At 38.6% G+C, this 16,436-nt stretch overlaps 1 protein-coding gene across 1 annotated transcript in view; it reads right to left on the bottom strand.

Moving 5' to 3' along the window:
• The window catches only part of LOC127578540 (structural maintenance of chromosomes protein 1B-like), a 66,646-nt gene that overhangs the window by 19,862 nt on the left and 30,348 nt on the right, over positions 1-16,436 (bottom strand). Inside the window, exons 12-19 of the mRNA XM_052030690.1 lie at positions 16,008-16,154; positions 15,731-15,868; positions 15,060-15,176; positions 14,096-14,202; positions 13,379-13,520; positions 8,253-8,398; positions 5,515-5,662; positions 1,569-1,667 (exon numbers count right to left, since the gene is read on the bottom strand). Coding sequence (XP_051886650.1) covers positions 1,569-1,667; positions 5,515-5,662; positions 8,253-8,398; positions 13,379-13,520; positions 14,096-14,202; positions 15,060-15,176; positions 15,731-15,868; positions 16,008-16,154 — 1,044 coding nt within the window. The remainder of the gene's footprint in view (positions 1-1,568; positions 1,668-5,514; positions 5,663-8,252; positions 8,399-13,378; positions 13,521-14,095; positions 14,203-15,059; positions 15,177-15,730; positions 15,869-16,007; positions 16,155-16,436) is intronic.

Genomic DNA, 16,436 nt, shown 5'->3' with positions numbered 1-16,436 from the left:
GTGATTAGTAAATGCAACATTCACATAAATGCAACACAACTTGAAGTGGCTATTATACCTATATCATTCTATGTGAGATTGTTTCAGAAAGTGGTCAAGTCTGGACCACTTTCTGACACAATTATACATAGTGTTGGAGTATACCTTGTACGAGCTCAAGTCAATTAATTCCTTCTCTGAGGCATTGGGGTCACTTATACCCAAGTCCTAGCACTGACCTGGATGATTTTCTTCCAAGTAATTCCCATAAGCCAAAGAACAAATTTTCATTTATCTTCTTCATGGAGTATTTACATTAACACCTCTGATCCTCACTCAGACCTATCTACAGGTTCTTCCACAAATGGTGTGTTCCACTAACTCCTTGCATCATCCTTTACTTTCACCGAGATGAAGGGAGTCAATCTAAGTAATTTTTCATTGAACTTCATTCATCATTCATTTAAAGGGATGACATCGCTGAACTCACACAGCTATGCCTATCTTTTTGTGCATCATAATGAACATCTCTTGGTTTAATCCTAAGCACATCTTTATTGATGGCTGTAGCTTTGTTGTTTCCAGTGACATCTTTCGTAAACCAATAAATATTAGTTTGTATTGCTCCCATGCCATTTCCTAAATTGAATCTATTTGCTTCTTCCAGATTCTCCACTCCCAGTACACCTATTCTGCTGATATCATCTTCTATGACAGTTTCAAAAAGTATTTCTTTTCCTTGGCCTGGATTCCTCTCTGCTATGGTAAACAGAAGCAGCAAGTAAGTTTATCTCATTTTCAGTGCTTTTGACCACCTGCAATGTTTAATCTTTTTGTTTCCACAATATTCAAAATACCTAAACATGGTACAGAAGAATTTTTCAAAGAAATATGTTCCTTAGTATCACACTCTCAGTTTGTGACAGTCAGGGGAAGGAAAGGAAGTAGGTGTTAGAGAATGGCAATGCCAATATCAAGTACTCCTAAATCAAATATAGAACCACTAGATTTGGGGTGATGTTCCTTCCAAGTGTGTTTCAACCTTAAAATTTATTTTAGGAGAATAACCCGTAGGACAAAAACCTTTTGCTACCTGAGTCTGCCAGTTGAAAAATCAGGAAGTCTTAGAAAAGGATTGAAAGGGCACTTTTACAACCAGTAGAAAAGTGAGACTAGGCTAGTTTTGGTTCAAAATCTATTTACTGGGACTGTGGGAAAACTTTAAAAAAGTATAAATTGAATGAGCTAATCATAGTACTTAACAACATAAAGGTTATCCATAGAATTCCTCATAAAAACATCAGCATGATAAATATTTAACAACAGAAGTGTACTTTTAGTGCTGAGAAGCAAATTTATTTTTTTGAACGAAACATATTAGTAACTGATAGATTTTGTGTTTAAGGTAGGTCATTGTCCAACTCAGCCATGACAACATCCACCAAGGCTTCTGCTGTCATATCCTCATCCCTTATCTAATCAGCCTCAATGGAAAAATATTTCTCTCTCATTTTCGATTGAAAATTGTGTATGACTGTAGAAGATTCTTATTCTAAGATCTTAAATAGCTGGATATACAATTTCCTTACTTTCAGATCTGTTGGTAAGCTGCTATAGTCTATTTCAAAACCAGCTTCCAATTCAAAGATATCTACTGTTGCTTGTGTGCTCTCAACTTCTGTTCCAACCTGTAAAAAAAATCCAATTTAATTACTAAGCAAACATTTCCAGAGCAATTATGCATTATTTCTACTGTTACGCAGTCCTTTGGGGTCGATGACGACTTTGGTCATAACTGAATCAATTCTGTCTTTTTCTCTCATAGTCATAGATTAGGACATGATAAAAGGGCCATCAGGTGGGATCGACTGATGAAAGAAAGGTTGTTTTTCGTGTTTCTAAACACTGCTGAGTTATCAATATCAGAAACTTTCATCGATAGGACAGTTAAAGATCAGTGGTCTCGTATTTACAGTAATAGATTGGTGAACTTTTCCACCTGCCTGTAGCACAACACTGAAATATGCAGAGCAAGGCACATTCAGACATGATGTGAAGAACTTCAAACCCCCGTGATAGGCCTTTTTAAGCAGGATCTAATAGTGGATTGAATCAGAGTAGTTCATTTCTGAAAGAAAAATACAAAATGCTGCAAGCACTCAGAAGGTCAGGAAGCATCAATGAAGAGACAATGTTTCAGATCAATAACCTTTCCATATTAACCTTGAAGAGTTCCTATTTACTTATTCCAAGGAGGATAGTCATTAGATAATTAACATGTACAGAATAAGGTAGCCCGGTGGTCATGTTGGTAAATCTTAAATTAACTACTCCCATGTCAAAATTGGAAACTGAATTTGCTAAATCACCAGGGCCTAGAACAGAGGTCAGCAACCTGCGGTTCTAGAGCTACATGTTGCACTTTAAGGACCTTTATGCAGATCTTGATCCTGATCAATTGAAATCCCTTTAGTCACTAACCCAAAGATAATTCAAGATCTTTGAGCAGTTACTACTATCCAGAACTGTGGTGTACAACATGTGGCCCGTAGACCACACAGCTTCATCTGGCCCCACACTCACGAGTCCTGCTTCTGTCCTGTCTAGCCACTCACCACACGAGATGCCCGTCATGCTAGTTGCCCCAGCCTTAATACAGTTCCCAGGGATCCCCAAGATAGTCCCACCTTCTTAAAAGATGCATCTCGTCATCAAAAGGCAGATTGTGTGGGGACTAAGAGGAGTGTTGTGGAGGCCGTGGCTGCAGAATCACAGCTGTTTTCCCACCAATGCCTGAGTGGGACAAGAGATGAGATGCCCAGACACCAGAGGTATAGGAACCATATAAGCCTAATTGAATCTTCCTGAGTCAAGGTCCATATCCAGTTCTAGGCACAATTATTCTGTGCTAGTGAGCTCACGCCTGTCATTGCATGACCAAACTCCAGTAATTGTGGGTACAGGTATGCCACTATACAACAATGACATACTCTGCGAGTAGGAACAAGTCTCATTGGTTCTAACTTCAATTTTAAAGAGTTCTTTAGAAGAGCTGGTACAGGGACAATGAGCAGTAAAATTCTTTTAATTACCATCCCTGCCAATGACATTTCTTCTGGATTTAACTCTAGTTACAGATGGGAACTTGAAGGTTTTCAAGATAAAACTGACACAGCAAGGTATTGTGGTTATTGAGCCTGGTTGGGAATCAGATGTGTCCAGCTTCTTAATACAGGGGAGTAGGAAATATTTGCCCTCTGAAAGGAAGGAGAGACTTTGGGGCCCCACAGAATACTAGTGGTTTTGGCTTCTAATTGGACTATTCCATTATAAACACTTTCTCTTTATTTATCAGATGAAGGTTCAAGTGCTTTTAAAAAGAGATGTTGAAAAGCAAAATACTGTAGATCGACAATCTGAAATAAGGCAGAAAATGTCAGAAATCTAATGCTCCTTAAAATCATGGACTAAAATATTATTGTGCAGGGGCCCTGTATCTGTTTTACAGGTGCTGTCGGAGGACAATTTTCTCCAGTAAATCTTTGCAAGCATATGTACACCCTCGATTTTCCTGTCACTCCTCATTTAATGCTCAGGACCCAAGCAATATCATGTACTTGTGAAACTTGTGTGCAGTGATATCTAATAATGTGGGCCCAAGCTCTAAAAGAGAGAGCTGACAGTTTAGTCACACTAATGTGGAAATCTTTGCACAGCACAGTTTTTTATCCCGGACTTCAAGTTCAAGATTATCTTGGGCATACATACCCAGGGTATAACTGCCATGAAAACTAGCTTTGTGTAGCAGCAGCACAGTACATTACAAACATAAATCATATAGATGTAAATTAACATAAATTATACATAACTTACAGGATAAAGTAAACAAAAATAAACATAATGACATTCATACAAGTTGAGGGAAATATAGTTCAAGGTAGAATTAGGGTTTTTCAGGTCGGTTCAAGAACCTGATGGCAGTGGGGAAGAAGTTGTTGGTCAACCTTGAGGTGAGAGTCTTCAGTCTCCTATATCTCCTGCCTGAAGGCAGCAAAAAGAGTTCAACGCCAGATGGTGAGGGTCCTTAATGATGGACATTGCCTTCCTGAGACATGACCCGTTGTAGATGCCTTCGATGGTAGGGAGAGCTGTACACGTGATGGAACTGATTCCACCACTCTCTGTAGCCTCCCTTGTTCCTGTGCATTGGACTTCCCATACCAGGCAATTATGCAGCTGTCAGAATACTTTCCACTGTACGCCTACAGAGGTTTGTCAGAGTCTTCAATGACATGCTGAATCTCCTCAAACTTCCAAGAAAATAGTGACACTAGCACACCTTCTTCTTGGCTGCATCAATGTGCTGGGCCCAGAATAGATCCTCCAAGATATTGACACCCAGGAACCTTGGGAATGGTTGAGAGAGATTTATCATAGGCTAGAGAGTGTGCCCCCAGATTCAACAACATCAACATCCTGGTTAATAAACTGGTGAATTAAAACTGGGTTCCAGAAGATTTTCTCATAGTGAATCAGAATGCCCATGGAAAGTGGATGCAAAAGAGATTAACAACAACTAAGTACCATGGCCTCGGTCCTTGTGCTGATGATGGTTTATAATAATCCAACTCATCTGATCATCCACAAATCCCATCTGACAACAGGTGTGACTTCCACTTGATGTAGATTGTCATTTTGAACACTGTTGCCTTGTCACACTAACTTGCCATATGAAATTTAAAACCCATGTATTTAACAAGATCCAGCTGCACTGATTAGGAAGCTTTGGGCTATGGGGCAAACACTGACAGTGCTTTTCTCCATTGTTGCTATTAAGTTCCTTCCCTTTTTCCGGGTGCTGGTTTGATACAGAGGGCTTGCAAATTTCCAGCATGGTGCCCTTGTGATTCCTGAAGGTGGTCCAAATTCATATGGGAAGGCAGTCCAGTTCTCCCTGAACTTCCAGTAAGTCAGCAATCTTGGAAAATCTGGGTGCTTGTGGCTGCTAGCCTGTACTCATGCAGATGATGTCCTCTCTTCTTAAGTAGAGACCATTAGTGAGGTCCTTCCTGCAACTGCTTGCTAAAAACTGTGGGACATGACACAGAACAACCACCACCAGCTGTAGGCTAAGAGGTACAGGATCACAGGGACCTTCACCTTTGCAGGCAAATCAGTATAGGAATTGGTGTGTGATCAGGGCTGTGTCTGAAGGTCATAGGTCTCTGCCATCACTGACTTAGAAGATGTTAGCCCTTGGACACCCCTCCCTAATGCAGGTGTGGTCTTCAGAATGATGGATGGACCTATACTCTACAATTTATAACAGAACTACACACCATACTTACCAACTGTGTAATCAAGTATTTAACAAATGGTTCTGATTTTATTTCCCCTAAAAAGTACTCCATGACAATTAGATGGAAGCCACAGTTCTCCTCTCTAATTATTTACCTCTTTAGATGAAACAACTTGTATATACCTATTCACAGGCACTCTGGAAAGATGACAAGAAAATAAATTTCCAATATCTACCTCACCAATGTCTTCCAGTTTGCCTTGAAGTAATTCAATCTGTATATCTTGGACTTTGCAGGCTATCAGAAGATTGTGTCGCTGCAACCTTTTTTGTTCTATAGAAGTTTCCACAGAAACGTATTCCTTCTGTAACTTTGTTAACTCCCTAAAAATAAAAAGCATGAAGTGATGTTTCTGTTTACTTCTTTAGTTTCCAGTCTTGCTTTGGCAATTAAGCCTGAATACAATTCCACATCCATCTTCTCTCTCAAACCCTGTAAGAACTGTGTACACTTCAATGAGATAACCTCTCACTCTTCTAACTTAGCCCAGTCTCTCCTCATACCACAAACCAGGCATTCCAGGAATCAGTCTGGTAACTCTTTGTTGCACTTCCCCCATCACGTATATACTCCCTTAAGTGGGGACACCAGACTGGTATGTAATATTCCAGATATCGTCTCGCCTATATAATTCTTGTACTCAATCCTTAGAGGCCATTTTTTAATTATTCATTTTTTGGGATTTTGACATCACTAATAAACCCAGATTTATTGCCCATCCCTCACTGCCCCTAAAAAGTGTGGTTTGTTAGGCCATTTCAGAGGACACTTTAGGAGTTATTCACAGTGCTGTGGATTTGAAATCACACCTAGGCCAGACTGGACAAGGATGACAGATTTCCTCTCTTGAACCAGATGCCAATTTGATGGACATTATCAACATTAGCTGCTTTAGTTTTAATTCCAGTTCTTTTAACTGAATTTAAATTCCAGCTACCTTGATCTCTGGACTGTTAATCCAGGCCTTTGGGTTACTAGTCTAGTAACCACTGTGTCGTCATTATACTCTACCATTTGCCCACATACTATTTTCCTTCCTAACGGTTTGCTGTGCTTACATATTAAGTGATTCATGTAAAAGAACTTTACTATCTTTCAACTTTTCAGCAGTTTTATAAATTTTCTACCAAAACGTATGGCCTCACATTTTTCCACACTGCAATCCATCTGCCACGTCTATATTCCCTCACATTCAACACTGCCACCCAGTTTGTAACATAAATAAACTTGAATATATTATATACTTCCCTTCATTCATATCATTGAAATAGATTATGAAATGGTGGGGCCTCAGCAATGCACTAGTCATAACCTTCCACCCTTAAGATGAACTATTTATTCCTAATTTCTTTTCTGTCCATTAACCAATCCCAAATCCATGCTGGCGTATTACGCAATACCATGGTTTCTAATTTTGTTTAATAATCTGTGTGGCACCTTTTTGAATGCCTTCTGAAAGGTCATTTAAAAAATATTCTGCTTTTATGTTCTTCCTACCAAAATGCACATTCCCCACATTATATTCCATGTGCCAATTTTATCCCCCCACACTCACTTACCTATATCCCCTTTGCAGACTCTGTCTTCCTCACAAAAAGCTTTCCCACTTATCGTTAGATTATTATCAAATAAAGCTACAATATACTTGGCTACTTTTTCCAAGACACTGATGTCTATTGTAAACATTTAAGGCCCCAGTAATGATCCTTGAGGCATCCTACTAGCTACAGCTTCCCAACTTAGATATGATCAATTTATCCAGACTCTGTTTTCTGCTGGTAACCAATCCTCTATCCACGCTAATATACAACACACAACTCCATGAGTTCATAACACAAAATAACTTTTTACTTGGCATCTCAGAAAATGTCTTGTGGATATCTAAAACACTACATTTAACAGTTTCCCTTTATCCATTCTGCTATTTATATATTATACTCTAATAAATTTGTCAAAGATTATTTCCCCTTTACAAAACCTGCACACCCTGGTGAATTGCATTGACTTGTAAATTCTCTAGCTACTATTTCCTTGGTAACAAAATTTAGTATTTTTCCTAACAAAAAGATGTTACTTAGACTAACTAGCCCACACTTTCCTGCTTTGTCTTCTTTCTTATTTAATTAAGGCTGTTGTATTTGCAGTCTTCCAATCCCTGGGAGATTTCCAGAATCTAGGGAACTTTGGAAGATTACAACCAAAGTATCCCCTAATTTTGCAGCTGTCTTTTAAGACCGAGTTTTCAGTTCATCAGATCCAAGGGACCTGTCAGTGTTTAGTCCTCTAAGCTTACTTAGTACATTTTCACAAGTGATAGTAATTGATTTAAGTTATCTCCATGAAAATTATAAGTTTTATTTGAGGAAAAAAAAACTTTCAATGGCACAAGGATCGTTAATTAAACAATAGAGATTTAAGGTAATTGCCAAAAAGAGAGACGATACAAGGATAAAAAAAAATAAATGTCCTTTTTATCTAATATGCTGCCTGCAAGAATGATGGAAGGAGTTTCAATGCCATGTTTCAACAGGGAATTACATAAATACCTGAAACGGTAAACTGGCAAGGCAATGGGGGAAGGGCAGGTGAGTGGGAAAAATGAGATAATTCTTTCAAAATGCTGCTCATGTTTGATGTGACAGATAAACTCCCTCTGTAGGTCTCCTTCCATTATTTTATGTTAAAATTTTTCACTTGAAAACAGGTTTTTTTGTATTGAATGATTTTAAAAAATGATTTGACCAAGCTTATCATGACTACTCTGATAAGTAGATGCAATGTGCTACATTTATTAAATTGAAAGCATTTGCAAACAAAAAAGGAGAAATTGTGTCCCAACTGTAAATTACATTGATATAGCAGTATTCAAAACAAAATGTTCATTGCTGCTGTGATAACTTGCATAAAATGTACCTGTCAGCATTTGATAATTTCTTTCTGGCTTCATCAAGTTCTCTTTGCATATCCTGGGTTTGTGTCTTTTTAATTAAAAGCTTGTTAGTGAGATCTTGCTGCATTGCCATGATTTCATCTACAACACCCATTAACTGCAACTCCTCCTGTAAATTACAATAGAAAAACACCAGTTTGCATCCGCTGGGAAGTTTCCATTCACATTGCACATTAATGAATGGAGGAATAAGGATAATAATGCAAGTCTCATCTGGAAACAAAGTGCATATTAAAGGCCATAAATCCAGAATGAATAAATGTAGGTTTTAACTCTACATTTGTTGATTTCAACCAAGGTGATCTAGGTAAAGGTGTAAAGCTGGGAACCTCCAGAACCGTTAAGTGAGTGCTTCTCTTGATGACAGATGAGTACAGAAAGAATAATAAGATCTTCAACTATTTGTAAATTTGAAAATACAGTATGGCACTGAACATTATATATTAAAACTGTAAGTGCATCACAATATTTAAATGCAAAATATTTAAAAACTATCCATTACATTTGCCCAATGAATAAGCCCATTATAACTACTCGTGGGTTTCTTTCCCACACTCTATCCTGCCCTGGCCTAGCCAATTACCTCTACTGAAATATTGCATCAATTGACCTTTCATATTTGATGATTCTGAGGGAGCTTTCTAACCTCTTTCCCCTGATCTCAACCCTCACCTTCACAGTAGGTTTCTTAATTTCCAACCCTTTCCCTGCCCTTTTCTGCAATTTGCTCTCTCTTCATATCCTTCCTTCCCTTCGCCCATGTTAATATTATTCCCTTTCTTTAAATCTGACTGATCTACAGGCACTTCTGGGTCTTGGCAATCTGTGTGTACTTACAAAGTAATTTTATATTTTGACTGATCTAGTAGGCAAAGCAATCCTAAACTATGTTATGAAGGGTTAAAGGAACGGCTTAAATACTCCAATCATTTCCAGTATTTTCTGTTTTTCTTTTCCAATCTAACTAGGGAGTTTGAGTGCTGATGAAAACAATTAAGGGCACACTACTAATCATGATGGGCAATAAATGACTGAGATGCTCAGTACTGAATGAGGGATGTGACTCAAAATCAGGGATATCCAGACTGATAGTCAAAGGCCTTCGATATGCAATGTTGCACAGCGACAAAGATGATATCCAGTAGAATATTGTATATTAGGGCCTTGTTCTGCAATTTCCCAATGGTGTAGCACTCACACAGGGAAAGAATTGGCAAGAAAATCCCTGAGGGAGGTGGTGGACAGCTGGTGCAGGAAGCTGAATAATTGCTTCTGAAGGATTGAAGAGCAGGGCAGGTGAGCGGGCTAGGGTATGGCTGAGCAGAGAACATAGAGGATGGTTAAAATGATGCCAAAGGAGTCAGGAAGATAATGGGACAGGTGAGTTGCTGAGGAGATTGGTAGCAAGGGGGCAGGTTGAGGGGTGGCACAATTTATAATGACGGAAAGTTAAAAGGCACCTCCTTAGTGGTAGGTGCACACCTTGGACACCCGAGTACTGGTCCAGGTAGGGTGGAATCCTTTAACTTCATGAAAGAAGGCCTCAACCCTCCTGCAACAATGATCTTACATGCACAAGATGCATTGTTGAGTTCTTCACAAGTGGTATCATATTAACACTGTACACTGTTTAATGTTACTGTGCCTGGCAACAGCTGCCATGCATTAGTGCACCCCACACAATGAAGTGTTGGTGACGACTTCTGCTTCAATCTGGAGATGGCCCTCAGACATTCCTGCTCTAAATTAATTTTTTTTTAATGTTTTTTCCTGAAACACCTCATTGAATTATCTGACTACCATATTTCATGAACTTTATTTTTAAAACTTACTTTATCGATTATATATTTTTCATAATAGATGTAAAAAACACATTTAAACAAAATTAATTGAACATTATATTTTTACAATATTATTAAATCGCTCTATACTGTAATGGCTTTGGTTAGTTTTAATGCCTTCTTTAAAAAGTACATATGTGCTTGAGTTAGTATAGTTATCAGCAGGCTGGTGTGTGGTTTTCAGCCGCAGTTCCAGAAAGAACCATTGGCTAGCAGCAGTCCACTCAGCAGCATTGCTGCAAGCTGGAAGTGCCAGCACATCTGACCACTTGCTCCACTGCTGGACTCAGCAATGATTCCAGGACTTCAGTGCAAACATCCTGAGAGGCTGGATGCCCATCACAGGGATCATTGCCACATGTAGCGTGACCCCATTCATATATATTTTCAGATACAGGAGAAGTAAAAGAGAAGAGTGGATATTGGACCACTGGAAAATGACACTGGAGAAGTAGTAATGGGGAACAAAGAAATGGTGGATGAACTGAGTAAGTATTTTACGTCAGTCTTTACCGTGGAAGACACCAGCAACATACCAGAAATTCGAGACAGTCGGGGGCAGAAGTGAGTGTAATCGCTATTACTTAGGAGAAGGTGCCCAGGAAGCTGAAAGGTCTGAAGGTGGCTAAGTCAACTGGACCAGATGGACTACACCCCAGGGTTCTTAAAGAGGTGGCTGGAGAGACTGCGGAGGCATTAGTAGTGATCTTTCAAGAATTACTCAACTCACAAATGTCACTCCACTCTTTAAGAAGGGAGGGAAGCAAAAGACGGGAAATTATAGGCCAGTTAGCCTGATCTCAGTGGTTTGTAAGATTTTAGATTCTATTATTAAGGATGAGGTTTCAGGGTACTTGGGAGCACATGACAAAATGGGCCAAAGTCAGCATGGCTTCCTCAAGGGGAGATCTTGCCTGACAAATCTGTCGGAATTCTTTGAGGAAGTAATAGGTACGATAGACAAAGGAGTCTCAATGGATGTTGTTTACTTGGATTTTCAGAAGGTCTTTGACAAGATGCCACACATGATGTTGCTAAACAAGATAGGAGCCCATGGTATTGCACTAGCATGGATAAAAGATTGGCTGACTGGCAGAAGGCAAAGAGTGGGAACAAAGGGGGCCTTTTCTGGTTGGCTGCTGGTGACTCGTGCTGTTCCGCAGGGGTTGGTGTTAGGTCTGCTACTTTTCACATTACATGTTAATGGTCTGGATGACGGAATTAGTGACTTTGTGCCCAAGTTTGCGGATGATACAAAGATAGGTGGAGGGGCAGGTAGTGTTGAGGAAGCGTGGAGTCTACAGAAGGACTTGGACAGGTTGGGAGAATGGGCAAAGAAGTGGCAGATGGAATACAGCGTAGGGAAATGTCTGGTCATAAACTTTGGCAGACTGTTTTCTAAACGGAGAGCGAATTCAGAAATTGGAGGTGCAAAGGGACTTGAGAGTCCTAATGCAGGATTCCCTAAAGGTTAACTTGCAGGTTAAGTCGGTGGTAAGGAAGACAAATGCAACGTTAGCATCTGTTTCGACAGCACTAGAATATAAAAGCAAGGATGTAATGCTGAGGCTTTATAAGGCATTGGTAAGACCACATTTGGAGTATTGAGAGCAGTTTTGGGCCCCATATCTAAGGAAGGATGTGCTGGCATTGGGGAGAGTCCAGAGGTTTACAAACAAGATCCCAGGAATGAAAGGATTAATGTACAAGAGCATTTGATGGCTCTGGGCCTGTACTCACTGGAGTTTAGAAGGATGGGGGGGGGTGGGGAAGGGGAGGAAGAGGATCTCATTGAAACCTATCGAATATTGAAAGATCTGGATATAGTGGATGTGGAGAGGATGTTTCCAGTAGTGGGAGAGTCTAGGACCAGAGGGCAGAATAGAAGGATGTCCCTTTAGAACAGAGATGAGGAGGAATTTCTTTAGCCAGAGGGTGGTGAATCAGTGGAATTCAATGCCACAGAACCCTGTGGAGACCAAGTCATTGGATATATTTAAAACGGAGCTTGTTAGGTTCTTGATTAGTAAGGGCAACAAAGGTTAGGGGAGAAGGCAGAAGAATGGAATTGAGAGGGAAAAATAAATCAGCCATGATCGAATGGCAGAGCAGTCTCAATGAGCTGAATGGCTTAATTCTGCTTCTACGTCTTATAGTCTTCAGCTACTGTGTCGGAGTCATCAGAGGCAGCCACAGAGACCATGTGAGAGAAAGTACAGAAGGGTTCATCATCTCAGACCTTGTCCACTCAATTTACAAGAACCCCCCTCTTCTCTAATCCCCACGCAGATTATGGTTTGATAAAACAGCTTTCACTTGGATCTATGACTTATTATTCCAAATACAAGCTCATACAGTTGAAGTGGTCACAATCATGGTCACTTTCATTCTCAGCTTTTAAGCTTCAGGATAATTCCAGGCTCTTCTGCCAATTTCTGCCTCATCTCACAGCTTGTTGCATTAGTGAGGTCACCCAAGCTCTATTCTCTTCATCAACTTCTCCTTCAGTCCAAAGGGGTTGACAGAACAGGCATGGGAATTTGCTATTGTAGCAGGCTTCCCAAAGTGAAGAAGTTCATAAACTGAACTCATGTAGAATTACTCATTCCAGAGACCTCCCTGGCAAAACTCTACCAAGAGGACCTGGTTATAGCCTTGGAGAGCTCCCCTACAGGTAATACTCTCCAGCAGCACTCTCTCTCGGAGGCCCTGGAAGCACTCCCTGGTATCTCCCATCACTGCAGCTGCTACTTTTGAAAAACACCTCTTCAAATGAATATTGTGGGTATCCCTCCTAAAAGACTGGCTCCTGAAGTTGTAGCTGCAAGGTTATCTTGCAATAAATCAAGAGAATAGCACCAAAACTACAGAGCATGGTCACACAAAGGAATCATATTGGCACTTTTTCCAAACAGTGCTAACATACTACACATTGCTGATTTAATGAAAGTAAAAATAGAAACTAAATTTCTAGCCTATAATTGACCACATAGCAAAATAAAAATGTGTCCCAATGCTTTGTGTAAACAACTGAGGATGAAGTGAAATTGTGTCTCAGTTAATAGAAAAACAATTAAAATTTCAGCTGGTCTACATAAAATATTGTGGGATTACAATGAATTTCTTTCTGATAGAAAATGCAATGCTTCTTCAAAACAGTATTTTTAAATCTCGGGTAATCATCAAATGGCCATTGAAAGCTCATGTAATTTCACACTAGTTTCCAAATAAATTTAACTGCTCAGTACCTTCTTCAACTTCACAATTTCTTCTTCACCTTTTTCAATAGCTTCCTTCCACTTATGAATTTTTTTGACATCCTCTTGAATCTGATCATACGAGTATTCTAGCTGGATTGCCAACCGTGTTTTTTGGTTCTCAAACTCTGACCTGCAACGCAGTTGGTGATATTTTCAATATAGTTTATAAACTAAAACATTAATCTGCTTCATGTAATATTATTGGTTTCCAGAAGAAAATAGAGACTGATCGTCAGTATTGTAAAATGTAGGTAAATATGGAAACTATATGATAGATCAAATGGTTGCTCTCACTGCCTCGATGGTAATCTGGTGGGGCAAGTTATTAAACCAGTCTAGAAGATGCTCAGTTTTAACTCCATTAAATTTATTGGACTGAAATCTTGCAGGTTTTCTGATGGGCAGTCTGTTACACCAGATCACATCTTACAGGCGCATATGATAATTTGTTCAATTTGCTATGCCATTAAGGTAGAAACATTATTAATTCTTTTGTGTTCTAAATCTGATTTATTTTTTGGTAGAAACACCCAATATATTTATTAAGTGCAATTTAGCAGACAGAATTTTAAAACTAATTTACAGATAGTGTACACTACAGAATTTTCTCATAAACTAACAATAAATGCACATTGTTGAGGAGACTTTGGAGATGCAAAGTTCACCTCTACAGATACAGATTTTATAGAAGCAAATTACTCAGACCTTTTCTTAGCTATTTCTTCTAACTGCTTCACATGTTCATCCTCATATTCACGGATATTTGCTACACCTATCTTGATGCAGAAATTTTCAAATATTCTATCTTCCACCTGTGTAATATAGAATAGTTATTTATCTGTCTGAAAATGTTTTTCTAGTCAATGTTACCCTAAGGACATGCACCAAGAGTGAAAAAAAATCCCTTTTTGGTGCAAAAGACAATCTAGTTGTAGTAGACGCTGCATATTCCGTACCTTTCCAAATCTTCACATCAATATCTTCAATGGAACTGAAAATCTGGTGGGGTCAGCTGGTTTATCACCACGTCTCTCTTATGCTTGTAATTCTTGTCAGCCATGGTTCTAATATTACTAGATAGTATCTCTTCCATATGCCAGATCCTTATATAGGAGCAGACACTGAGAATCTCAGTAGAATATTCAGTAAAATAGGGTACCACAAATTGTTTTTTTTTTAATGTCCTTGCAGACATTTGTACTATGAAGCCCAAAAGACATCAATTAGTAATGGGAAACATGGCTTGATTGTCCAAGGCAAAAATAAAAAAAAATGAAGATGCTGGATATTTAAACAAAACAGAAACAATACTTAGTTTGTCAAACAGTATCTACAGAGGTCAGAAGAGATGATATAGGTGGTTTATCAGAAGCATATAAAGGGATAAGTTGTTGATTTATTTATTTTATCTTTAAAATTTATATTTATCATACTTCTTTTACACTGGCAAATTAAACTGAATGACAATTTAACCATATGCATTTATACCCTTATTTGTTTTCTTATAGCATTGCTTAGTCTTCCCACAATCCCTCATACTTAACATATGTTCATGCTTTAGTTTACACTTCGGAATTTTTTCCGCACTTTAAGTTTCCTCTATTGGCTCCTAGCACATGAAACACATTATAAAATAAACTAGATAATCTAGTAGCACCTGTGTACTTACTTCGTTCATTTGAGACTGAATCTCTTGCATTTTCAACTCTCGGTCCTCCATACTTAATCTCACCATAGCCAACAGGGACTTCAAATTGGCCAATGTACTTTCTAGTTTTGACCTTTCCTAAAAAAATTGCATATATTTGGATATTTAGGTATATGTTGCACTAAATAGTCGATATCTTGACATGAAAATTCAGTAAGATGGTATTTCAGAGTTTTTTATGGCTAAGTAGTTTAAATCCACAAAATGCCTGAAAATAGCCTTAGTCAATCTTCATGGACAAATAAGGGCCTGACAGCATGTTTATAGTCCATACTGCAAAACTATTTTGCACTGAAGCATTTTGTGCCAGTTCTGGCTGTACACATTGAAAACAAATCTTGAGATTGCTTGAGAACTACAAATAAGTTATGAAGACTGTTTTCAGTTAAATTGCAAGAATACTAGAGTACACATGCTCCAATTAGTAAAAGATAATTTTAGTCCATGAATGAATTTTACTTTGCACAAAGGGATCAATGTGTGGTATATACCCAGATGTTATAGCAAGAAAAACTCTAGAATCATTTCAAAAATAACTGAATGGCATGAAGGGAGGAGATTGGTGCATTAGGATCTTCCTGTTTAGGAAAGCTTTCCCCATCAATAATTGTGTAATTTTAATCTGTTCTTACCATGTGATGACAAGCCAATTGCTTTTTCTTGGTTTGTTCCACATCACTCAAGGAATATCTCATCCTGGTCTCTATACCCTTGATTTGAGCCTGCAACTGCCTTAATTCAGCTTCTTTCCTGTTTACTTTTATTAAGTCCTGCAAGTTAAGAGTTACAAAAACTATTACATCAACTTTCTGAACCACTGTCTTTGTCATTAATGATCATAGTGAAAGAGGTTAAAGTGAATCGCTCATACAAAAATTTAAAAGCAGCTTTAATAACTATATAACTCACCCGGAGCTCATTTTTCAGCTTATCCTTGATTTCTTTCAGCTGACTGATCCCTTTCTCATCCCAGCACCTAGCTTTAAACTTCAGATCACTGGAGCCCCCGGAGATAACACCAGACTTTAGGAAGAGTGTTCCATCCAATGCCACTGTCTTATGTTATAGAAAGAGTGAATATAGACTTACTTTGAAATAACAGCTAAACTCACACGTATGAAAATCTTGTCAGACTAACTACTTAACATACTGTGTTTATGTTGCCAGTTCCACTCTCTACCTCGGTAGAATTTCTCCACTGTAAGTAACCACATCACTCCACACAAATCTAAACAATATATTTCTAACGTGATCTTTAACATAAGTATGCAAACATCAAACACATTTTGATCAAGTGTATAAACTACCAATGTTTACAACAGAGAAAAAAAAAGAATG

Source organism: Pristis pectinata, chromosome 15 (genome assembly GCF_009764475.1).
Source record: "Pristis pectinata isolate sPriPec2 chromosome 15, sPriPec2.1.pri, whole genome shotgun sequence".
In the NCBI taxonomy this organism is placed as follows: domain Eukaryota; kingdom Metazoa; phylum Chordata; class Chondrichthyes; order Rhinopristiformes; family Pristidae; genus Pristis; species Pristis pectinata.
Note: the sequence above shows the minus strand (reverse complement) of the source record. Positions and strands in the feature narration are given on the sequence as shown.